General features: G+C 41.9%; 3 protein-coding genes across 7 annotated transcripts in view; 1 reads left to right on the top strand and 2 right to left on the bottom strand.

Moving 5' to 3' along the window:
• HENMT1 (HEN1 methyltransferase homolog 1) overlaps positions 1–3,559 on the bottom strand; it is a 45,343-nt gene extending 41,784 nt beyond the window's left edge. For both annotated transcript variants that reach the window (XM_019502077.1, XM_019502078.1), the window contains exon 1: positions 3,290–3,559. The gene's annotated coding sequence lies outside the window, so the exon portion shown is untranslated. The remainder of the gene's footprint in view (positions 1–3,289) is intronic.
• Positions 2,996–12,770, top strand: PRPF38B (pre-mRNA processing factor 38B). 2 transcript variants are annotated; one of them, XM_019502076.1, is made up of 7 exons: positions 2,996–3,319; positions 7,226–7,294; positions 7,671–7,822; positions 7,907–7,967; positions 11,038–11,261; positions 11,551–12,030; positions 12,061–12,770. In XM_019502076.1, exons 1-7 carry the CDS (start codon positions 3,035–3,037, stop codon positions 12,407–12,409), a joined length of 1,620 nt encoding a protein of 539 aa, XP_019357621.1. In that variant the 5' UTR covers positions 2,996–3,034; the 3' UTR covers positions 12,410–12,770. The 2 variants fall into 2 exon arrangements, with proteins under 2 accessions (XP_019357621.1, XP_019357620.1); XM_019502075.1 differs by having other exon boundaries at positions 2,997–3,319; positions 11,551–12,770.
• Positions 12,771–14,074: 1,304 nt separating this feature from the next.
• The window catches only part of FNDC7 (fibronectin type III domain containing 7), a 44,174-nt gene continuing 33,780 nt past the window's right edge, over positions 14,075–24,468 (bottom strand). For 2 of the 3 annotated variants that reach the window (XM_019502071.1, XM_019502073.1), the window contains one exon: positions 23,163–23,676. The gene's annotated coding sequence lies outside the window, so the exon portion shown is untranslated. Of the gene's footprint in view, positions 14,086–23,162; positions 23,677–24,468 lie in introns of those variants that run through there. The other variant, XM_019502072.1, reaches the window with a different exon arrangement.

The following is a 24,468-nucleotide window of genomic DNA, read 5'->3' as shown; positions in this document are numbered from 1 at the left end:
TCATTCCTGCCTGTGGCAGGGGGTCAGGCTAGATGATCTGTTCAGGTACCTCCTGCCCCTAGCTATGAAACATACTAAAAGCTGTGGATACCTTTCCGAAGTCAATCCTTTATTTGAAGATATAGCAGAATAAATTTCTACACAGAAAGTATAGCAGGCCATTTCCAGCCATAAGGAAACAGAAATAGCTGCCTGGTCTGAGACTCTGGGATTATGACTTAAACCAGACATACAATAATCCTTGTCATACACTCAGTTCTGTAATCTAGAGTTTCTTCTATACTGCTTATTAGCTTCCTAATTCACTTTCTTCCATATGGAGAATGGTATGCAGATATTTACTGTAGATTGTAGTGATCATCAAGATGGATTGATCTATGAAGTAAATAATAAACCTAAATGTTATCTAGAAACCTGGAGCTGCAGATTTTGGTGGAGAGTTGGTGGAATGAAGAAAATCAGGTGGGAGCAGTTGGCTTGAAAGCCTGCTATTGGAGCTGAGCAAAAGTGTTGAACGTCCAGCTCATGGCTTGGATACACATCATCAAAGTAAATCATCTGACCTGCTGTCTTTTTCTAAGGCTTCTCATCACAGCCAAAGCCCTGGTGACACAATGGGGGTCACTGGAATGGAGGAGCAGTGCAGGAATTACCTGCTTGTAGGGTTGCATCTGAGTAGCCTTGGTCCCCTCATCAGCCTCATGCTGCTGCTGGGGAAGGTATCTTTGCAGCCCCTACTGTAACTGCTGCTGAATTTACTGTTCCCCACTGGCTAAAGGAATTGATGACACTAGGTAATCGGGCTGACTGGTGGCAGAAACAGCTACAGTATGGGGATGATAGAGGGTGTATAATATACCCAGTAGATGCTGCATTAACCTCCTGGCTGCTGGCCATGCTGACACCTGCATTCCCCTACCCCAAACCCCTCCTCCCCCACAGCAGTGGTATTCCCAGTAGCAGGATACTGACCCAGAATGCAAACCCTGCCAATTAGGCCTCTAGTCCCTAGCAGTAGCCAGAGCCCTGACTCTTCCCTCTGTTCTAGCTGTAGTGACAGGACTTCTAGTGGCATCATGGACAGGGTCCACTGCAGCTAGACTGTAATGCAGAACTCCTTTGATGTCAGGGCAGTCTCTAAAATGTCAGAATCAAGGAGTTAAAACTGTTATATTTTCTCTGAAGTGACCAAAACTTAATGTGCCATTAACAGTAAGGAAAATTCCTTACAATACTTTTGGTATCTTATTCATAGGTAACTGGTAGGGGGTGCATGGGGGTGCATGTGCCCCCCCTAACAGCTGACACCAAAGCTGTCAGCAGGGCTGGTGCCTCCCCTGACAAGGCTTCTGCGGGTGCCCCCCCAGATTCAGGAGGCACCAGTCACTCATGCCCTTATTAATAGACTGACGTATCCTAATCATCATTTAAATCACCACTGGTGCTGAGAAGGTATCTTAACAATAATATTTTGACCTGAGTTGATTAAAGCAGATCTCATCTCTTAGCACACAACTTATAAATTATATTGTTCCACTTTGCACAGCTCTGCATTTATTAAAGCAAAATTCCATGCATTACCTTGTTCATTAGACCCTTTTAGTCTCCTCAGCTATCCCTTTTTACATCTTGCTTTAAAATTTTATTTTGCACTTCAGTTTATGAGCAACCATGTAACAAGTTTGGTCTTCAGGGTCAGATTTGGACCACACCGCTACTCAGGCTGGATTTGGATCAGCCTCCAGCAGTACGGGGAGCCATATCAGGAAGCCACAGAGGTTAAAGCAGCTGTTGCTCAGCCTTCCCCTGCATGTATCGGCTATGGGGCTTCAGCCCCGCAGTGTCGGCAGTGGGCCCCAGCAGTTTGATACCTACACAGTACCTGGCGAGGGTAGTACTGAACTGTATGGAAGTACAAACAGAAGTACAAAATAAAGTTTTAAAGCAAGATGTAAGACAGGAAAGCTGAAGAGACTAAAGGGTCCACTAAAGCAGAAAGCCTGGGCAACAGGGCAACACATGGAATTTTGCTTTAATAACTGCAAAGCGGTGGCAAGTGGACAACACAATCCCTGAGCCCTCTAGGACAGTGGTTCTCAATCTTTCTTGTACCAGGACCCACCTGTAAACATCAATGGCCAGTCCAACCCAGTGCCCTTCACTCCTGAGCTGATGCCCCCTGCTCCTCAATGTGTTTGAAAGGAGGTCATGTGTGGGGCACAGCAGGGCCCCAAGCAGGCTGGAGCTCTGCCAGCCTGCAACGGAAAGACCACGCTTTCTTGTTTTTTTCCATTAAAGGAAAATCCATTTTTAAAGTTCATTTGCAGTCCTTTCGTATGTTCTCACAACCCACTTTTGAGTCCTGACCCACAAGCTGAGAAATGCTGCTCTAGGAGCCCCACACACCAGATGCCACTACTGGATGTTGGTAGGATGCTACTTTATTCGTGTAAAACACTACTGCTGGGGAACCTCTGTCAGCCAACAGACCCTCGCATTTTACCGGGTTCCACAGTGAGGTCCCAACCAATTTTTGTGAAGCTCCGATTAAATTAGGGCAGACGTTTTCCCCTGCACCGGCCCAGGCCAAGGAAGTAGAGCCACAGCCACGCGTCAGGCCTGGGCTGGCTCTCGCTCCGCCCTCCTCGCGGGCCCCTCTGCCGCCACAGGGCAAGCCCGAGCCTCAGGCTGACCCGGCCCCAGCACCAGGCTTGAGACGGTAGCCCAGGCAGACCGCACGGTCGCCATATTACTTCGTCCCGCCCTACCCCGCCAGGGAGATGCGAGCTGCGGGCACCACGCGCCCCTCAACCAGGCTTCGGTCTCGGGCCGCCCCCCGCCGCGATTGGCCGGCTCGGTGCAGGAAACCGAAAACGTCACTTCCGCGGGCCCGCCATCTTGTGGGCAGTTGGTGGAGACAGCGCCCAGCTCGGCTGCTCGCCTGCATCTCGAGCGTCGTCCGCCCCACAGACCGCGCGCCACCCCGGTCCCCTCCCTCCCCCTCCCCTCCCCCGGCCTGGCCCGGTCCGCCGCCATGGCCAACAACAGCCCAGCCGTGGGTGCCGGCAACTGCCAGCAGCAGCAGGCGGCCCAGTACCAGGCCGGCTCCGCCCCGCCTGGGCAGCAGCCGCTACAGAGCGGGGGCCCCAAGCCGGCGGCCTCGGGCAAGCAAGGCAATGTGCTGCCGCTATGGGGCAACGAGAAGACCATGAACCTGAACCCCATGATCCTCACCAACATCCTCTCCTCGCCCTACTTCAAGGTGCAGCTCTACGAGCTCAAGACCTACCACGAGGTGGTCGACGAGATCTACTTCAAGGTGAGGCCCGCGAGCTACGGCCTGGGCCCTGCCGGGCGCCTTCCCTCGGAGCGGTGGGGCGGGAGCCGCTCCCCGCTTCCTCGCCTGATCCCCGACGGGTAGGGAGCAGCCGCCTCGCTGTGGCCGGGAGCAGGCCCGGGAGGCGGCGGGAGCAGGAAATGGCCGCTCAAGGTCCCTTTCACGAGGCCGCGGCGTGAGGGGTCGGCACGCGGTGGGGGGCGGAGATGGCTGAGGGCATCCGCGGAAGCGCGCGCCAAAGGCCCGGGTCCGGAGACCCCTCCCTCCGGGCCCAAGCAGCCCCCACCTGGAAGTGGGGGAGGGGGCAGGAGGTACTGGGGGTGACCATCTCCCAGAGAGGGTTTGTGCATGGGCTCGTTCTGGGTCAGACCCGAGATCAGGTTTGTTATTGGTAGGGATCTGGGTGTGCTGGGGCGGGGGCAGAGCTGAGTTCCTTAGGGTCACTGGTTGTGGTTCCTGCTTCCTTAGCAAGACCCAGTCAGTTTTGCAGCCAGGTTTCCATCAAGGCAAGCTCAGGGATAGGGCTGCACACTCTGAGTTGTCATCACACTTGGTTGTGCTGCCCAGAAAAAATGGAAACGAAACGTGGATGGTTGAGGCTACTGCTTTCCATTAGTTATGTGCAGGGAGGTATGGAGACACTGATCTCAGTGTGTCCATTATACTTAACTGTATTATGTCACCAAGTCAGTCCTGTTGCCCTCTTGTATTGTTTAAATGTTCTTCAGGGGTAAGACTGTTGCTTACAGTGAATTACCAAAGGGCCTAGTACTTCTGTAATAATGGCTTTGGTTTTCCACATCTGTGCCCTGATGGCTTTGGTATCAGGGGCATTTAGATTCCTGATAAAAAGAAGGCATCATTTTCCTCCTCTGTTAATTCAGCCTGGCTTCAGAGAGTCCAGACGACTTGCTTCATTCTCATACATGGTCTGCAGTAACACACTCTGGAGGCCAAATTGTGACCTCAGTTATGCATGTCACTCATTACATTCTATGAAATATTAAAGGAATTGTTGGTTGGAATTCTATAAACAATCCTGCTGATGTTTGAAAAAGGAATAGTGACTTTCCACCTTGTTTGGAGCTGTGTTGAAACTGTGAGAATGAAAAGCAGCAAACTTTTTTTTGCCTTTTTTATTTTTGTCCTCACTAAGGTTGAGAAGTATATGCCTGAATAGATACAGGCAGTATACTTGTCCAGGGAGGTGTTTCATTATGCTTACTTTTCAGATACATTCTGAAATATTTTGCTGTTTGTGCCTAGTTGTTCAGGTAACACATACGATAAACATGTTCTTAATCAAATTTTATTTTTGAGAGAGGCTGGTTTTATATTGAAGGCATTAGATTGGGGTTTAGAAGGTTTCCTGTTCTAATGCAAGTTTCCTGTATAATGCTTGGGCAGGTGAACTTACAGGTATAATTTTTATAAGAGTAATAGCTTACCATCGAGGACTGTTCTTCTCCCGTTTAAGCACCGAAACATATGAGCAGATCTTTTAAAAGCCGTGTTCTTGGAAACTGAACTTGTGTGCTGGGTGTGATCGCTACTAAAAATCTGGTCTCGATTCGGATGCCTGAACAATTTTTTTTGAAAATCCATCATCTAATATCTGTGCTTGAGTCCTCAGTCTGTAAAATGGGGCTGCTACTTCCCTCACGCTTGTCTTTTTAGCTTCTTATGCTTCAGTGGGTTTTTTTTTTAAGGTATGTATACACTGAGAAATGGCATCATTGAGTTTACACACACATCTTCCATAGGATTGGGGTCTTAAATTTTAGTTGTTTCATGCCAGGGTTTTTTCCACGCATCTATTTGTAGTATTTACTATATTGGGGCCACTGTCTATTTTTGGGATGGAGACTGTTATATTATCAAGATTGAATGTTGCCATTGTCAGTCAAAGAACTAAATTAGGGGTATACAATTATTTGGACTGGAGAGCCACTTAACCAGTGGTAGTTGACAGAAGCAATCATCATGGCACTCTGTGACCAGCGGTGTCCCCCAAGGCTCCATCCTTGGACCTGTTCTCTTCAATGTCTTTTATCAACAATGTGGGTACTGGTGTCAGAAGTGGACTGGGCACATTTTCCGATAACACCTATACTTTGGGGTAGAGGGTCCACACCTGAGGATAGGCTGGTGATCCAGGCTGACTTGGATAGGCTTAAAACGTGAGCGGATACAAACCTGATGACATTCAATACCAGCAGATGCAAGGTACTCCACCTGGGGTGGGGAGGGGACCTGCAGAACGCTTATAGGCTTGGCAGTGCTACACTTGCTAGCACTATGGCCGAAAGAGACTTAGGGGTCATGATTGACCACAAGGTGAACATGAGCCATCAATGTGATGTCACAGCTGGTAAAGCAAACCAAACTCTGGCTTGCATCCATAGATGCTTCTCAGTAAATCTCAGGATGTCATCCTCCTGCTGTACTTGGCCTTGGTGAGGCCGTACCTGGACTACTACATCCAATTCTGGGCTCCACAATTCAAGAAGGATGTGGAGAAGTTTGAGGAAGTTCAGAGGAGAGCCACACGCATGATCAGAGGGCAAGAGAAATAGGTCTTATGAAGACAGGGTGAGAGCCATGGGACTCTTCAGCCTGGAAAAGGGCATGCTCAGGGTTTGACCTGGTGGCAGCCTATAAGTACATCAGGATCTGGGGGAACACCTGTTCACCAGAGCACCCCAAGGGATGACAAGGTCTAATTGTCACAAATTCCTCCAAGACTGTTTTAGGCTGGACATAAGGAAAAACTTCTTTACTGTCTGAGTCTCCAAGGCCTGGAATAGACTCCCTCCAGAGGTGGTGCAAGCACCTGCTCTTGACTCTCTTAGGAAACGTTCAGCCGCTTATCTTTCTGGGATCCTTTGACCCTAGCTGACTTTCTGGCCTTGGGGCGGGGGGCTTGACTTGATGATCTTCTGAGTCCCTTGCAGCCCTAATGTCTATGAAATCTATGAACCGGTTTTGGTGAATTGAGGGCCACGCATGTGCGCACATGTTCCCTACAGCTGGGCAGAGGCCGAACGAGCCATGCTTGGGCTCAAGCTCTAGCTTTGGCTGGCATCTTGGGGTATACTGAGCAGAAGCAGCCCTGTTGCCTGGCACTCCATGGCTTACCCTGGGCAAGCTGTGCTCAGGCACTGGCTGGCGCTGCACAGGGTCAGGCAGGTGGGTGGGGCTGTTTCTGCTCAGTGTTCCCTGAGGTGCCAGCAGAGGCTGGGGCCCAAGCATGATTTGTCCAGGGCCTGCCAGTGCTGCCACGCACCTGCAGGCTGGATAAGAATCAGTTGGCAGGCCAGATCCATCCCACGGGCTGTTCTTTGCCCACCCCTGAACTGAATGAATAACCACTTTCCTCTCCCTGCATGTTTAAGGGAGAAGGCATGCCAGTAGGAATAATCTGATACGTTTTCAATGCAGTTAATTCTGTATGGTATACATGCTATTTCTGAACTTCTTTATATGATGTAATATGGTAGATGTATCTGATAAAGCAGGTTAGACATTTGTTTCCATATTATTGATATTGAAGACAAGTTTGCATTTTAGAAATAAGTTTAATGAGAAAATGAACATAACCATTTGTGATGTTGGATAAAATGGTTGAGTTTATTTAATTTTGGCATGTTTTATGTATGTGTGTATGTATGTATTTTCAATCAAGAAGTTAATTTTGATTATAAACTTTTGCTCAAGCATTAGATAAAAGTAAGACCAGTGGGGAATTTGTCTTCTGTTTTCTGATCCCTACAGCGAATCTATCCCCTCTGGGAAATGGTATTTGCAGACTTGATTGCTTCAAGTAACTTTGACATATTTTAAAAGCTACATATTATATTGATTATATTTTTTTTTTTTCACTCTTAGGTTACACATGTTGAACCATGGGAGAAAGGGAGCAGAAAAACAGCAGGCCAGACAGGGATGTGCGGAGGGGTAAGTAGAAGTACGTGCCTTCTTAAATTTTTCTGTCTTATAACTATTCACCTGTATAGTTGCACAGTGTAAATGCAGGTAAAAATTTCAATTTTAGCTATAGTGAGAACTTAATTTTGGCTCAGACTCTAGATGTTTTAAATTTACAAAGGATTGAGAAACACCCCGCTTGCTTCTAATGATGTGGAGTTGTGGAGGCGAGGAAGTACTCCTCTGGATGGTGGTGGTTCTGAAGGGTTGGGAGGGTTTTTCTATTTCAGTTCATAGAATGAGACTCTTCATTTTTATGTTTGTTAGCTTTTCCTGTTGCCAGCTGGAGTAATATCTTGGCAACGTCCCGTGCCAAACATCTGATATTTTCTTTCTTTTTCTAAAGGTACGAGGTGTTGGAACTGGAGGAATAGTGTCTACAGCCTTTTGCCTGCTCTACAAATTATTTACTCTGAAACTCACCCGTAAGCAAGTGATGGGCCTTATAACTCACACAGACTCTCCGTACATTAGGGCTCTTGGATTTATGTATATCAGGTGAGTAAAAATGTAGTTAACTTTTAACTAACTAAGTGCAAAAAAAATTTATATAAAATTTATATGGTTTGTTTTTACTTCAAGGTACACACAGCCACCTACAGATTTATGGGACTGGTTTGAATCCTTTCTTGATGATGAAGAGGTATGTCAGCGAGGGTAATAAAGTGTTTTCTTTTGTTTCTTTTCATGTTACTTCTTTAGATTAAAAGTTTAGCCTTTCCTATGGTTTGAGCATTGTAGCGTTGTGATTTTTTTTTTTTTTCTGTTTGTTTTTTTCCCCCTTCAGTTTTCATTGCTTTCATATCTATGAGTGAGGAGTGAATGGATCTGATGTAAGAACTGAATCTGTTCCTTGTCTCAAACTGGCAGAATTCTCCAATGGCTAGGAGTAAGAATGGTATAAAACGTGATGGCTGTTTATAGACATTATTTAAAAAAAACAAACCCAAAACGCAATAAAACTACACGCACATTTTATCAAAAGAAGTAGCGCGTTACTTCAGCCTGGCTTTGTATAGATCTGTATAGATCAGATGCTTCAGCAGGGTTTTTTGGCACTTTTCGAAGCTGAGTCAATTGGCTATTATATAAAAGCACCAAAAAAGTCGCACTAAAACACCTGATCTGTACAGGTGTTGGGTGAGCTGGATCCAACTAACACGATGCCTCTTGTGGGCATGTGCTGGACTCAGTGTGGGAGCATGCTGAGTTTAAAGCCCTGGGTTTATGGGTGTTTTTTAACATCTGCAAGCATCCAATACATGTTAGAAAGTGGTGTAGGTTTTAATGAACACTTGTCGGGGTAGGAGAGGATGGAACATGAGCTTTTAATAAGAAGATTTTAATTTGTTTTCAAACAGACTCATTTCTCTGATTACTAACCTCCAAGTTTCCAAGTCATTGGAGGCCAAACTTACCAGATGAGAAGGAACCATCTTAGTTACTTGGTAGATGGTACCTCCCACCCAGACGTTCTTTTGGTTTTTTATCATCATTGGAGTAATAAAAAGAAAAGGTTCAGTGTTTATTTCTGAACACCTTCAACAGGGCTCTGTTGTACGTTAGGATAAGAGCTTTAAAAAGCATTATGGGATTTAGAAGCTGGAGGAATTAAGTAGGAGTATATGCAGCATGTTTGTAGGGTTGAGATAATTTGTGAAATTATGTAAAACTTGGGCAGGGTGTGTCTTAAACCATTAGTAAGCTTTAAGAACAGGCCAGGAAAGAGAGTCTCTCTTGCTCTATGACATCAAGATCTTTTTTTAATGAGAAATGTTAAGTTTTATATTTAGAAGCGAGGCCCAGATATGCTTAACAATAATGCAGTGTTAATGATACATATATATGACTACAACACAGTATATTTATTTTACTGCAGCTACTTTCATTCTAAGCAGCAAAAACACTGTACAAGGGAGACATGTATTAATCCAGGTAAACATGTATTAATTGTACATTTGTAATAAAATCAAAATATTCCTTAATTAAGAATTCAGATGAGGTGTAATTTAAATAAGACGGATCTATCCATGTGCTATTTTACCTCTGGGATATAAGCACTAACAACTGGGTGCATCTACACAAGACGCTATGTCACTGTAGCAATGCACTACGACGATATAGCATTGGGCACAAACTGATGCTGCAGCCATGTCGCCATAGTGATGCACTCCCTTGCTGCAGCACATCACTATGGTGACGTAGCAGCTAAAAATAACTGTACCACCGGCATGACGCAGTAACGTTGCTGTAGAGGCACGTGTAGACATCACACTTTGTAATGTGTTGTTTTATCTTTTGATGGGGATGGTGGTGGGCCTTTAAGGTGCCTTACAAGCTTTTTCCTTCATAAGGACAAGTTGAATCAGAACATGACTTGACTTGAGCATCTTAATTGGTAGCTGCACTTTTCAAGGCTCTGGTTTAGTTTATGCATACTACACACTGCACAATTCTTGACCTAATCCATTGTTTATTATGTATTCATGTTTCCTGTTTCTCCAAAAAAAAAAAAAAAAAAATTAGGGGAAGTTTGAGTCAGTAATAAACTCACCTGCCGCCTCCCCTGGTCTCCTTTATGTTGGAGAATGTGGTTACTGCTTATTCAGATGCAATTTCTGGCCGCTCTTGGTCAAACTTATTTAAAATTAAGTAAACACACGATAAAAATAATTTTGTCCTATTCGGTTTTTTCTCCAGTCCATAAATCTAGTATGTTGAAACAATTCAGCATTGTCATTCTCTCCTGTGAAAGAGAACCTCTTTCCATTTACAGTTATTCTTTTTCTAAATGTTTCTATTGTCTGTTCTGTTTAATTGTACATACTCACCAAGTATTACATTAAAGTTAATTTATTTTTTCTTCTTTAGATCTCTGTTCAGCGATTATATTTGGAAATACTGTATATCTGAACACTTAAATGTGTGTGAGTGCAAGCAGTTTTACATTTAGATTTTCTCTTCCTTTGTAGATAACAAATCTCACTTTCCTTGTGTGCTTGCACTGTAGGTTTGGGACTGACAATAGCTGACTAACATGTCCTGAGCTGTGAGAGGGCATAGCAAGAAGGCCTTCATGCGGTAATGACCCTTTTCAGAGACAATGGTCATCATGGATTATGCGTTTCCAATTATTTGTTCATTTATTTATTTTTTTACATATTTCTAAATTAGAAACCTCACTGCTTCATGGCAGTTGGTTTGCTATTGCTTCCAATTTTGTTAGGATGCCATTTCGTACTAGAACTTTTTCTATGATCATTTTTAGATAGGCGATGATGTTCTTATATGAAAAGGCCACAGGGTTGGGTATGATTATATACGATCACGCGTCCACAAAATGAGGTAGTTAATGTAGTCTTAGGAAAAATAAATTTTCAATGTTGTGGCAATTTAAGTAAGAAACAAGATCTTACTGTGTAAGGGGATTCCATATTAATCTGTTCATTGACAATCGTTTAAATACAGATGGCTGCAGGATTAGTATGCTCCTGCATGCATATGTATTAAGACTTATTCCCTGTTTGTAACACTTACGCCAAATCCAAAGCCATATAGAGGTTGAAATTTTTCTCAGAAAAATATTAAACCAGAAAGCAAGTAAACTTTCATAATTGAGACTTCAAGATGGCAGTAAATATAGCAGCATTTGTTTTTAAATGAGTAAAGAACTCTTTTTGACGGTCAGGATTTTTTTTTTTTGTGTTTTGTAGGACCTGGATGTGAAGGCAGGTGGGGGTTGTGTTATGACCATTGGGGAGATGCTTCGTTCCTTTCTTACTAAGCTTGAATGGTTTTCCACGTTGTTTCCAAGAATTCCTGTGCCAGTCCAGAAAGCCATTGATCAACAGATTAAAAGCAGACCTAGAAAAATCAAGAAGGATGGCAAGGAAGGAATGGAGGAAATAGATCGACACACAGAACGTAGACGTTCAAGGTTATACACATATTGTTTTTAAATTTTAAAAGTCCAATATTGAATGCTTTACAAGTTATGGTACCAGGAATAAAGTTCCTTGCATTTTGCTGGGATAGCAAATGGTCCTATGCATCAAACCAAAACAGTTGTTTGTACTAATGGCTAAAATAATTAAATTATATTGAAATAAATACATGGCTAGCAATTGAGGCCAGGATATGGAATGTGAAGTATTATAAAACATGATAAAAATCAAGACAATTCATTGTAAAACTTTTTCAACTTTGTAAATTCTTTATTTTTGAAGGTCTCCGAGAAGGTCTCTGAGCCCCAGAAGGTCCCCGAGAAGATCCAGAAGCAGAAGTCGTCATCGTGAAAGCCACGGATCATCTAGTTTTGATAGAGAGTTAGAAAGAGAGAGAGAACGACAGAGACTAGAACGGGAAGCTAAAGAGAGGGAGAAAGAAAGACGCAGATCTCGAAGTGCTGATCGTCCATTAGAAAGGAGGCGAAGCAGAAGCAGGGAGAGGCACAGAAGCCGTAGTCGAAGCCGTGATAGAAAGGGAGATAGAAGAGACAGGGACAGAGAGCGGGAGAAAGAGAATGAACGAAGCAGGAAGAAAGATCGAGACTATGATAAGGAAAAGGGTACCGAGAGGGACAAGGAGAGAGATCGATCTCGGGAACGGTCAAAGGAAAGGAGGAGCAAGGGTGAAGTAGAGGAGAAAAGGCACAAGGATGACAAAGATGAAAAAAAGCACAGGGAAGACAAGAGAGATTCCAAAAAGGAGAGAAAGCATAGTAGAAGTCGAAGCAGGGAGAGAAAGCATAGAAGTAGGAGTAGAAGTAAGAATACAGGTAAGCACAGTAGAAGCAGGAGCAAAGAGAAATCAAGCAAACATAAAAATGAAAGTAAAGAGAAATCAAATAAACGAAGTAGAAGTGGAAGCAGAGGAAGAACAGATAGTGTTGAAAAATCCAGAAAACGAGACCACAGTCCCAGCAAAGAGAGATCCCGAAAGCGTAGTAGGAGCAAAGAACGATCCCATAAACATGACCACAGTGATAGCAAGGACCATTCAGATAAACATGATCGTCGAAGGAGCCAAAGTACAGAACGAGAGAGCCAAGAAAAGCAACCTAAAAACAAAGATGAGACTGTGTGAACTCTTTCATAAGTGGATCACATTGAATCCTATAAATGTTTGAATAAATCCTGCTTATTTTTTTCTTAAAGTTGAGATTGTGCAGTAGTTGAGCACTCTTCTTCAACCTCCCTCTAGGCTGCAGATTGTCATTTCCTATTTTGGGTAGGGAAGTGCCTTTGTAAACCCATTTAATGCATTGACGGTTTCAAACCATTTGTTTAGTTTAATTCATAATGCAAAGATTGTTCTTGCATTTTTATTGTTCAAATGTTTCTGAAATGTACAGTCTGTACATATGTCCTGAAAATGTTTTAATTCCTTTGGCATGGTTGCCATGCTAGTAAAATTTGTATAAGGCAATAAACTGCCACTCATTCTACTTTGTTTTGTAGGTGTGGAATTATGGTTTATATCCTGAAGCTAGCATGGCAGTGCTTTGCAAAATAGTATGGCAGAAGCTTCTTAGGGATGGGTCTTGAATGTGTATTATAGCTGAGATATTTATGTGCATACAGTGTACGTGAGGGCTGCAGATCTAGAACTAACTTGTGTGTCCATTGTACCTACTGTCTTGGAAAGCTTTTTAAGCTGTATTGTTTTAATCCCCAACAGTGTCCCATTGAGAATCGGTTTTCAAAGGAGTACCAGTTCTTGATGTGGGGATTTCAATTGCATTTAGAGGTGTTTTAGTAATAGAAATGCTACCTCAAGGGGACACTGTTTAGTGTTGGTAGGTCTGTACCATATACACCTATGCATATTTTATTTGTTCGAAAAGTTGTGAAAAGAGAATGCAAGTTTACAACACCATTTCTCCACTTAAATTTAAAGAAGTGTCCAGTAATCTCTCACTTGTCATAACCCTAAACTGAAAGTGGTTAAGATTTTGGGTGGGGGAAAGAGGAAATTTAGTTGAGAGGGGTTTCGGGTTCAAGCTTCCAAAGCATTTTTTATAAATGGAATACATTTAAGAAATGACTTGATGGTGTCCTCTTTTTAATTTAATGATATTTTCTACATAAGATTGCAATTGGAGCTGAAAATTTCATCTCCAGCACAGGGGGGGAAAGTGATTTTGTGGTTTTTTTGGGTTGTTGTTTTTGGGGTTTTTTTTGTTTTTTGGGTTTTTTTCTTAACAGAGTAGAAGAAGTAATGCCAGAATGCATTATTGAGAAATAAAGTCCAGTTCTGTTTAGTAGTTTGTTCTGATGACTTGTATACTGAGTAAGGAGAACCATCAGTCTGGAATAAACACTGGATTAACTTCTTTGTGCTGGGTGTCAGCTTTTCCCCTCCTGTCTATTGCTGGTGAAAAAAAATGTGTGGACTCTTAGACCTCATTCTTAAGTGAAGTGAAATTTTGTACTGATTGAAGTTTAGAAGCAACAGCAGCATACAGAGAACTGGAATTCTGAGGAAAACTTACGGAGAGTGCAAGCTTGTTTAAATGTGGCTCAATTGTAAGTCTTAGTGACGTGAATGTTGAAGAAATTGAAGATTGTGCGCATTTTTGCTTCTGTAAAATATAAGTCTTAAGATATTATTTAGGAACTTTCTTTTCCTCTCCATAGGAAGTCATACATCTACCTGTTAATACTTTCTAATTAGTAATATATACTTTAGGTTACCCCCCTCCCCCAAGCTCTAGTTGTCCCTGATCTTGAAGAAATTTGGGCATCATTTATAATGCTATTCTAATGTAAAAAAAAATCTTTTGGAGAAATATACTTCTAGTTCATTTCCATGTTGATTAAAATAAGCACAAAAAAAAAATGGGGGGGACACCCCACAAACTTTACTTAATTTTAGCAAACTGTTATCTGATCCCTCTTTATGAATCTCTTTGAGGTTCTGCTTTGGTTTTTTTTTTTTTAATGGTGGGCTATTGAGTTTCAGATGAGAGCCAGAAGGGACATTTGCACGCATGAGGGAGAGCTATCTGTTGCAGTACAAAAATTCTTTCTGCTTTCTATTTGCCTTTAAAAATTAACAAATTAAACAAAAAAGAAATGTCTTGTACCAGAAAATTAATCTTGTGAAGTCAGTCTTGTGTAATGGTGGTTTCCTTAGGCTTTGCTTAATTTTGGCTCATAGCTAACTTTTTTGACTCTGTTTAACTGTTTTCATTTATATTAATCTTATAACTTTTGCTTAGTTCTTTTGCAGTCTTACTTCTATTGATTACTTGGATCATGTACTTAATAGATATAGGTCAATCTGTCCACACCTCCTAGAATTATTTTCCTCTTTGGTTTTACTTAGGGGAGGGAAGAAATCTGTTTTTGTTGCCTATGTTTGATAAAACAGTGTAAATCCCTAAATGTCTTGTTATACAGAAAACAGCCTACACTTTTGTAAATGAATGTACTCCTTCCCTGTGGTGCTCATAGTCTTATCTCTAGTTAAGACACAAACAGTGAATGTTAAAAGTAGAAGGGTTAGAAAATAAGGAGAAGGAAGATTGCAGTGTTGTGTGGTCACATGTATATATAAAAAACAAAGACTGAACTGAGAAAATAGTGATGTTGCTGGTCAAATAACATGTGGGACTATTGCCACTTACACAGTTCAGCCATGGCTGTTTAGCTCCTAATAAGTGCATAACCCCTGCTAAAATTCTGTTGTACTGTCTGACATGTAGCCACTAAACTTGATGGTTGACATCTCTGAAGGTGAAAAGCTAAGTTGTAACGGAAAACACCATGCTTATTGTCAGAGGATAACTACATCTCTTGCAACCACTGCCAGCTATGAAACACCAGTTATAAGGCACCTGCCCCTGCTTTCAGAGAGAAACAACAGTGAATACAAGCCATTCCCTCTGCTGCTCAGGCTGCAAACTAAAAAATGTTCATTCTTTTGTAGTTTTCAGGTAATTTTTAACAGAAATTTTGAGCCCAGGTTTCCCTTGCTTTATGTGGGTTCTGTATGTGCTAATTTTCTCTTATACCCTTTTTGTACCAAAAATTCATTATATGCAAGCTAAATTCACTCTTACCTGATCAGTGTGGTGGAAGCCTGCAGTCAGCTGCTTTCTGCAGTGCATTGCATGAGTGATGCGCACCAAAATATAGTCTTCTGGGTGGATCTGTGCTCTTCGTTCATTGTCTGTGACACATGTTTCTGTAGTTGCCATCCCTGTTATGGCTTCTAAGTGCCCTGATAGCCTAACATTCACCACCACCTGTCTGCTGTTGGGGAGCCACCAGAATTATCTTGTAAAAGTTGTAGAAATGGGTCTGGGGGACAGTACAGTCGAGGTCTTGGAATGTATGTCTATTTGTTACATGGTAAAGTGTGAATGTGAATTCGAGTTATGCACTGTTTTCCAGGAGTGCATGTACAGCATAAAGTGAGGGAAACCTGTAATTTCCGTTCCCATAACATTGTACTTGCTTTATGCTACCTGAAGATTATTTTTTCATGTAAGCAGTGTTGGGAAAAGGTATAATTTGGTAGCCTGCAAGTGTGACAGGCATGTTATAGAGCTGCTGTTGTTCCAGTGGTATGAGTTCTAACATCACGTGTGGATAAAGGCAAACTTGTGGCTTTCTTTTTGCATTGTGAAACCCAACAGGATAATGGACATGCTTACACAGCACTACAGTGATACACTAGTTTGGGAACTGGAAGCAGCCTAGCTGCTCTAGTGTGGTGTGCACTAATGAGCTACTATGGCTAGACTGCCACTGGTACCCAAATCACCTTATTTAAATAGAGAACCCAGAATATCACAAACTCGGGCCTTTAATGGCATGAACCAAACTTCAACATTGTTATTCTTCACTCTGCATCCATGGAATTCAAACAAGTTCTTAGATGCTGAAGCAGCTCATACCTTTTAATTTAGAATATGATTAATAATTTGTTTCTGGCTCTGTATCCTTTATCTTCTTTCTGTTCTCTTAATTATAAAGAGCTATTATGGAAAAAAAAAGACTCCTAAAATAGAATTTTGCATCTTAAGAACAAGATCTTGGATCTCAAAGTAAAGAGGAGCTCTTTATTAGGATGAGGATGTGGAACACTTCTAAAATGCTTAACTAAAAGCTAAAAGGACAGTTAGCCTAAGCCAATGTGGCACAGCAGCCTCTGTGGCAGGCAGCATAACAGGGAGGAAACAGAGCAGTAGATCAGGCAGGGGAAGGGGATCCAAGTAGTACTCCAGGAGGGCATGGGCTTAATCTGTAGCACACCTGCCAAGAAGGCTGGTCCCCATTGATCTTGCCCATGGTGATGCCTATCTCGGATGTGGTTTCTAGAGAACAGAACAACATTTAAAAAGTGGGGTATCTCTTCCTCTGTGAGTGGAACTGGGAGATGTACATTCAGATTCTTCCTCTTGTCTTAGATCTGACTCTGGTGAAATCAAAGACCCTGGCACTTATAATCAAGAATGGCAAACAATTTTGAGAGGCATGCAGTGTTCTACGGGGCAGAAGCAAAATGTTTGCCAGTGTCATGATTCATTCAAACTTACTTTTTTGGGGTGCTTACATGCAAGGATTAGCATGTGCTTTCCTTTGTTCTTCCCCACACCCCACTGTATTTGTATATGGTAATTACAGCTACCATTGTAATGGTGGTGCATCATTTATGGATTTTGGATCCAGTATCTTCCCTTGAAACTAGTATTTGGCCATTACATTTGGATTTATGAACAATATCACTTTTGATTTAGTATCTTAGGTTCATGGATCTGGATAGGACACTTCCAAGTGTAGTTTGGCCTTGTTAATGAAGCTCTCCCCTTTTTTGTGTAGCTTTTCTCTAAACCAAAGCCACCAGTGAGGACTGCTTTTGCTGCAGCTTGCCTTCTATTACAGAAGCTGACATTGCCAGAATTTCTAAGACCATAGGAGTTGGAACCAGTGGCTCTAACTCAGTCAGAGAGATTCTTGCTGTGTAGTGTTTTTGGCCTTGTTAGCAGAATACTTGGATCAGGATGTTCAGCAGCCAGAGGTTCCTGTAGTAAGGCTGGTAGTTTGTTGTCATTCATTGGAAACTCTCTCAGGTAACAGTGCTAAAAGTTGACCACCCTGGGGAAATTACTCCCTTTTGAGGATTGCTCAGTATCTAGTATGCGTATGATGCTGGAAGGATTGCTGGACATGAAGAATCCCCTCTTGATACTCTCTGCCTCTGTGTCTCAGTTCACCATGGTTTCAAGGATCAGAATTAAAATCTCTTTTACATGTCAGCAAGTTCTAGCTAACTTAGCTTATTTCTTGACTTGGTAATTTAAGTCAGTGTTTCCTCTTTAAAGAAAGGACCACACCCCACCCCACTCAGCCCAAAGAATAAGTTTTGTGGATATTCATCTGGAGATGGAAGGAGCTGATGCCATGTTCTTTCATAACCTCATGTTCAGAGTTTTTGGAAAGTGGAGAGGAGTTAGCACCCCAGTACATAGTGCTATGAGAGAGTTTCACTGTCAGAGCAGAATCTTCTGGTGTGGGGCAAGAATGGGAGCATGCAGAGAACTTGGGTGTTGTCCATTAGCTGTAGTCAGGCAACAGACCAGATTTTATGCTCAAAAGAATAAAGCACTGCTTTGCTGGAATTTGTATTATCCTTTACTCTCAATGTCAGCTTCTGACTATATGAAAACAATTGTATTAATTCTTGACATTAATAGATTAAGCAGTAGCAAGGTCCAGATTCATCAGGTAGACTTAGTGTCCTGGATGTTTTGATTATATATACATTTTATAAGTCTAACTCCTACCAGGTTGTTTGATCAATCTTGCTACTGCACCATGAAGCTGAAAGACATCTGAAATGAAGTATTTCTAAAATTATTTTTTAAACCTTTGTGTCATGTTTTAAGAAGACACATGTAATCTAATGGCATTAACTACAATGAAACTAAAGAGTTGTATAAATGGCAAGGGGCTTTCTGGCTTTGGGTGGTGTTCCACCTAATGTGTGGTAGCTACTGCTCTCAAATGTCAGGTTCATCATAAATCCATTTCTCTGGCGTTACCAGATTTCTCTGTGTTCCAGAGTAGTTTAGCTGACTAGCTTTATGGGGATTTCTGACTTGCTGTTACAAGCAGAAGCTATGTATAAAATATTATAGTGACAAAAGACTTGTAAACAAGATGGTTTTTAGATTTTTTCCAGACTATAGGTAACACGATCAAGGTATTAACAGAGATACAGCATAATTGCTATTGTAAATGTGCAGTAGAGTCTTCACATGCTGTAAGCGGCATTTGGGGATGAGAAAAAATTGTGATGCTCTATATTCAAGCAATAAACAACCCCCTGTTGATCTGCACAATGCATGGCAGTATTCTACATATCACACCAGGTCCACAATGAGGCTTCTGTAATTGTACAGAATCTTTTTTCCATTTGAGATTTAGGTAATGTATGCAGGAATTTATAACTAACTGATGTTAAGCATTTATAGATCTTTATGTGCCTAAAACAGTGTACAGGCTGTAGTTATCAAAGGGAACTCAATTAGATGGTTAAAGTGTCTTGGGTAAAGATCCGTGTCTGACTTGCTAACGCTACCTATGCTCAACTGAAGAGATTTTTGATGTTTTGTACATGAAAGGCATGAGGCAGAAAGGTGAAATGAGTTCAGAATCACACTGACAAAAGAAGCATTTGACCTCATGTCTTGTGGTTTTTTTTAAAAAAAGTACAGTATTTTACTGATCAAAACAATCGTTTTAAATTAAAAATAGAATTTCAGTCTTAATTTAAATTTTCCAAGAACCATGGGTTGCTTCCTAATCCAGTGAAGGCAAAAATGAAATTTTACTATGTAGTTGTAATGTTGTTACTTTATGTGAATATTGGTAGATACCTTCTCTTTTTACTACTGTGATGTTTGTTTGTTTGTTTGTTTATTTTAGTAAAGTTAGTCTTGCACTTATTCACCTGCTCAATATTTAATGCTAATTAAAATTAGCTCTTTCATTCATGTTAAAAAATCTTGAATTAATGCAGGCTTCTATCAGGTAATTAAGAAATGCAATTCTTATACAGCTAGTTAAGTTTTGATTCTATTTAATTCAATTGATTTTTATTAAGGACTATCCTTAAGGCATTCACCTCCACTTTGGGTGTTAATAGAGTATGTACCTACAGCTGTCTTTAGTGATGTATTTTGTGATGTTCAGGTGACTTCACGTTCTTGAAGCAAAAATAATAATGTAACCTACTATTAATAGTAACCTAGAAAGAAAAAATATGTAGACTTACGGATCTTTTATAGCAAAAGTGAAAAAGTAGTCAAACTCAAGTAAATCGTAATGCCACTAACATGGCTAAATACTGTTTTTGGATGACATCCCAACAATCTGAAATAGAGGATGAATATGAAAATGTTGTGTTTTATGATCATAGAAGGGTTGGAATGGCATGGACAGACTTATCCATTATTTTCCATAGTCTATATTTTAAAATAAACCAGTATGACCTGGGCAGAAGTATCAGCTTACGTCTGTAAAGAGCCTGAATAATTGACCTGCCAGCTTTTTCAGCCAGCTCAGGAGGTACTGATTCAGATGCCAGTGTTTAAAGTTGAATGTTTTCCTGAATGAGAAAATATACTGGAAATGAGAGGAAGTATGTTATGCAGCTCTATACCAGTGCTTTGAAAAATTGTGTATTGGGGGTTGGGGGGACAGACACAAGACTTGTAGAGAGAGGACACATACTGTTAATCTTGATTAATGTAGGCCTTGGCACCCTTAGTGTCATGTATGGAGATGCAAGCTAGCTTGGGTACCAGGAATAATACAGCGGTTTTGCCCAGGCAGTCTAGTATGTTCTTACTGGGAATAACTTTTTGGTACAGATGGTAGAGAGGCTAAGTAGAGGTGAAGCTCTTAATATACTGCTCACAGATAAGGAGTTGCTTGAGGACATGAAAGTAGAGGGTGACTTGGGAGACGATAACCATAAAATGATTGACAATCTTAAAAGGAACTGAACTTCAAAAAAGCAGATTTTACTAAACTTGGGGAGCTCTGAGAGGTAAGTCTGACAGGAAAAGGTGGCCAGGAGAATTAGCTGTACCTAAGGAGGTGCAGAAGCAAGAATGGGAAGTGTACAAGAGGATATTATTGCATGGGCCTGCAGGAAGTAAGTCAAAGGCACAATTTGAGATGCCACTGGAAAAGGCAATTCAAAAAGGACTCTAGAAGTATGTTAGAAGTAACAGACCAAAGAAAGTGTAGGTCCATGAAAGAATGAAGAAGGCAATGGAGTTACTAATGAGGCCAAAGTATTTGATGCCTTTTCTTACTTCATGAATAAAGTGAGCCAGTGGATGACAAGTGCAGGTGTCAGCACAGATGGGGAAGGAGGTAAACAACCAGGAGTAGTGGAAGAACAGCCTATTTCTAAATGGCTGGAAGAGAACAAGGTGATTGGGAATAGCCTATATGGATTCACCAGGTCATGCCTGCTGAACCCAGTTTCCTTCTATAAGATTATATGGTCTGTGGATTCATAGATGTTTGGGTTGGAAGGAACCTCAGTAGATCATCGAGTCTGACCTCTTGTCCTGGGCAGGAAAGAGCACTGGGATATAGATTCATAGATGAATGAATGATGGGGGTGGTGTGGTGGATGTGAAGTAGCTTGATGTTAGCAAGGCTTTGAAATCCAGACTAGCTGAAAGTATTGTAAAGTGGATGCATAACTGGTTGGATCATAGCACTCAGTGGGTAGTCGTCAATGGTTCAGTGTCTGCTTGAGGAGGTGTTCCTCTTCCCAAGTACTGTTCCCCAAGGATCTGTTCTGGGTCAGTATTATTTAACACCACAAATGATTTGGAGGATGAATTCAGTGCATGTTTAGCAAATTTGCAGATAATGCCAAATTGGGTTGAGTTGCAGAAATTTTGGAGTAGGGGTTGGCAATATGTGACCGTGGGCCAGATCCAGCCTGCAAAGCCATTTGACTGGGCTTGCGGACAGGGGGTTCCATGGTGGGGGGGACTCAGCAGCAGTTGTTTTCCCATGCAGCTGCAAGGAAAAAGGGCTGACTGCACATGCTTTTCCCATGCCACTGCAAAGGAGTTGCTGGCAGCATCTGGGACTTCCCACCCCACTGCCTTTGACCCAGACTGAGTTGGTCCAGCGTGCAGGTTGTTAAGGTTGCCAGCTGCTGCTCTGGAGGGTAGAACTGGGATCAAAAGTAACTTGAATGAGCTAGAGAAATGGTTTGAAATGGCGCATGAAGTTCAGCACAGGCAAATGCAGAGTCCTGCCCTTGGGTTGGAATAATATACAGACTGGGGAATGATCAGTTAGGGCAATGTTTTCCAGCCCACGGCCCACTTATATTAATAAAATTTTTCCACAACACACCTGTTAAGGTATTCCCCATCATTGTAGCTCACTGCCATGGCAAAATTCTGCAGCACATCTCTTCATTTCTGCTGGCATGCTTTTGTACTGCAGCACACTGGTTGGGAAACACTGAGCTAGGGGAATACTGCAGCAATGGACCTAGGAGTTACAGTAGGTCATAAGCTGAATATGGGCCAACACTGCACTGTTGCAAAACAAAAAAAATCCAACAAAAAACATTCTGGGCTGTATAATCAGGAGTCTCACTTCCAAATCAAAGGAAGTGATTCTGTTCTCCTCTGTTCAGCACTAGTGAGGTCTCACCTGGAGTACCATAACCAGTTTTGGGCCCCACACCTTAAGACAGATGTGGACAGATAGAAAAAATTGCAACAGAGGGCAACAAAAATTATTAAAAGCTGAGAAACATGACTTACAAGGAAAGGTTGAAAGAACTAGGATTCAGTGTGGAGAAAAGATGGGTTTTGGTAATGCTTCAATACCTAAAGGGCAGTTATAAGAAGGATGGAGATATACTATTTTCTATGGCTGTAGAGAACAGAACTGGGAGCAAAGGCCTTAAACTACAGCAGAGAGCATTTAGGCTGATGATTAGGAGGGACTTCCTATGAGTAGGTGGTCAGGCATTAGAACAGACTACTTAGAGAAGTTGTGGAATCTCCAACCTTGGAAGTTTTCAAGAGCTGGTTACACAGACACCTGACTGGGACTGTTTAGTCAGAAGTGATCCTACCTTGTACAGGGGGCTGGACTGGATGACCCCATGAGATCCCTTCCATCCCTGTGATCCTATTATCACAGTGCTACTCAGGCTAACTGACCCTGTATCGAGGTATCTCTTTCATGTGTCTCTTTACAGCATGGCATAGTACTGTGGGGGTGATATTGTAACATGGTATGTTTTATACTGAAGCAAAAGTCTGGGAAATAAGGAATTATGCCCCTTTTTCAGTCACAGGGCATACATTCTGATTAAAGTCCTAGGATTAGATGGCCTATGCAAAGTAGTATTTTCGAATCTTGATATGGTTACTTATTTTAAGTTAAATACCTGGACTGTGCCATCTCCAAACTACGTTCTCCAACATTTATTGAAGGAGAGCTGGACCCACAGGACCACCTGTAGAGGTATGTGACTTCTATTAGGATGGACCTAGCTTTCACCCGATTCCCATACATGTGGGGTTCTGTGTCTAAATTTCACTGTTTCATCCTGTGTGGGAAGAGAACAAACAGCCTTGACCCTTTGAAGAATTCGGAGGAAACTACAAAGTTCCTTTTGATTTTTCTTGGCTTCTCTGCAGATATTCTATGCAAGAATGTTATGTATTCCTTCCTCAACAAATGCAAGTCAAGGAAAATTTAAAAGTATCTTTGCTCGCATAATAAAAATTATAATAGCACACAATTTTTGAGACGCAGCAAACATCTTTTACTGAATTCCAGAAGTAAACAGTTTATTAAGAAACTCAATTTAAAATACACATCAGAGCATAGTATTATCAGATGTGTATGAAACAAACTATGGCCCAAGTTCTGTCCTGGTTTGAGTGGAAACGTGAAAAATCAACCTCAGGACTTGATTAAATCTAGGCAACCATGTTTGAAAATACTGTTACTTCTACAAGTGGAAATCTATCACAATAACAACTTGAAGGGTGGGGGGGGACTGTAAATTAAATATTTATCTGTTTCCAACTTTTCAAACTCTAAATAGAAAATAACTTTTTTCTATTAAGCACTGTAATTCAGTTATATTTTCCAGCATTTCTTAGAGAATTCTGCAAAAGTGAATAAAAACAACCACTTCCATTAAGAAACATCATTATTTTTGGTACATTTTAGGAAAAGACATGAAGTGCCTGATGTTTCCTTTGGCTGCTTTGTATAAGCGACCTCCATTGGTGATTTCAGGTGCCCATGTAAGTTGTCCATACACACATTCTGGGGGAGGTGGGGAAAAAGTCTTTTAGTTACGTAAAAATACAATATTAAGGAAAAAAATCAGACATACTTTGGCAGTGGTGGTATGCCTAATCCTACCCTTCTTACCATAGGTTTTGGGTTGTTTTTAATAGTGATCTACTTAAATTTCCTACAAGTTAGGTTTATTTAAACCTGAAATTATGTTTGTAATGTACTTCCCACATTTATGCTGGCAGTTTTGTTTTTAAAATTCCAATTTTATTTGGCCACTGAAATAAAGCAACCAAGTCAATTTGATGTTCATTTTTGAATCGGATTCATTTTCCAGTTCTGATGCACTAACTTTGGCAGGTCGTCTCTGTGACGTGGCTGTTACCTCAGACAGCCTATTTCCCTGTCCCACAGCCTCTCCTCACCACTGCTGCTGAAAGCTGCAGTGAGCAAAGATTTGGAGTAACTAATTCTGCAGCAAAACAGCTCATTCAACATGAACATAAGCTGAGCCGGGGGGTGGAGGGAGCAAAGGCCTGTCACAAACAGCAGCCCTCCAGGATGGATAGAGCTGCAACTTGGCAAAAATGTGGGCTGGATTGTGCAGAAGGGGACCTGCTGGGTATTCTTAAAACACTGGCTGGATCAGAATTTTGCAGGCTGGATCAAATCTCTTCTTGGACCAGATCCAGCTCATAGATCAGTGGCATAATTAGTGCAGGGTGACCAGAGCAGTTGCCCTGGGTGCTGACTGGGGGGGGGGGGGGAGGGGAGGGGGGAGGGCCGGGGGAAAAACGGAAGGGGGGGGGGGGGGGAAAG

Source organism: Gavialis gangeticus, unplaced genomic scaffold (assembly GCF_001723915.1).
Source record: "Gavialis gangeticus isolate Ggan-Ray unplaced genomic scaffold, GavGan_comp1, whole genome shotgun sequence".
NCBI classification, from domain to species: Eukaryota; Metazoa; Chordata; order Crocodylia; family Gavialidae; genus Gavialis; species Gavialis gangeticus.
This window is presented reverse-complemented; position numbering and strand designations above follow the sequence as displayed.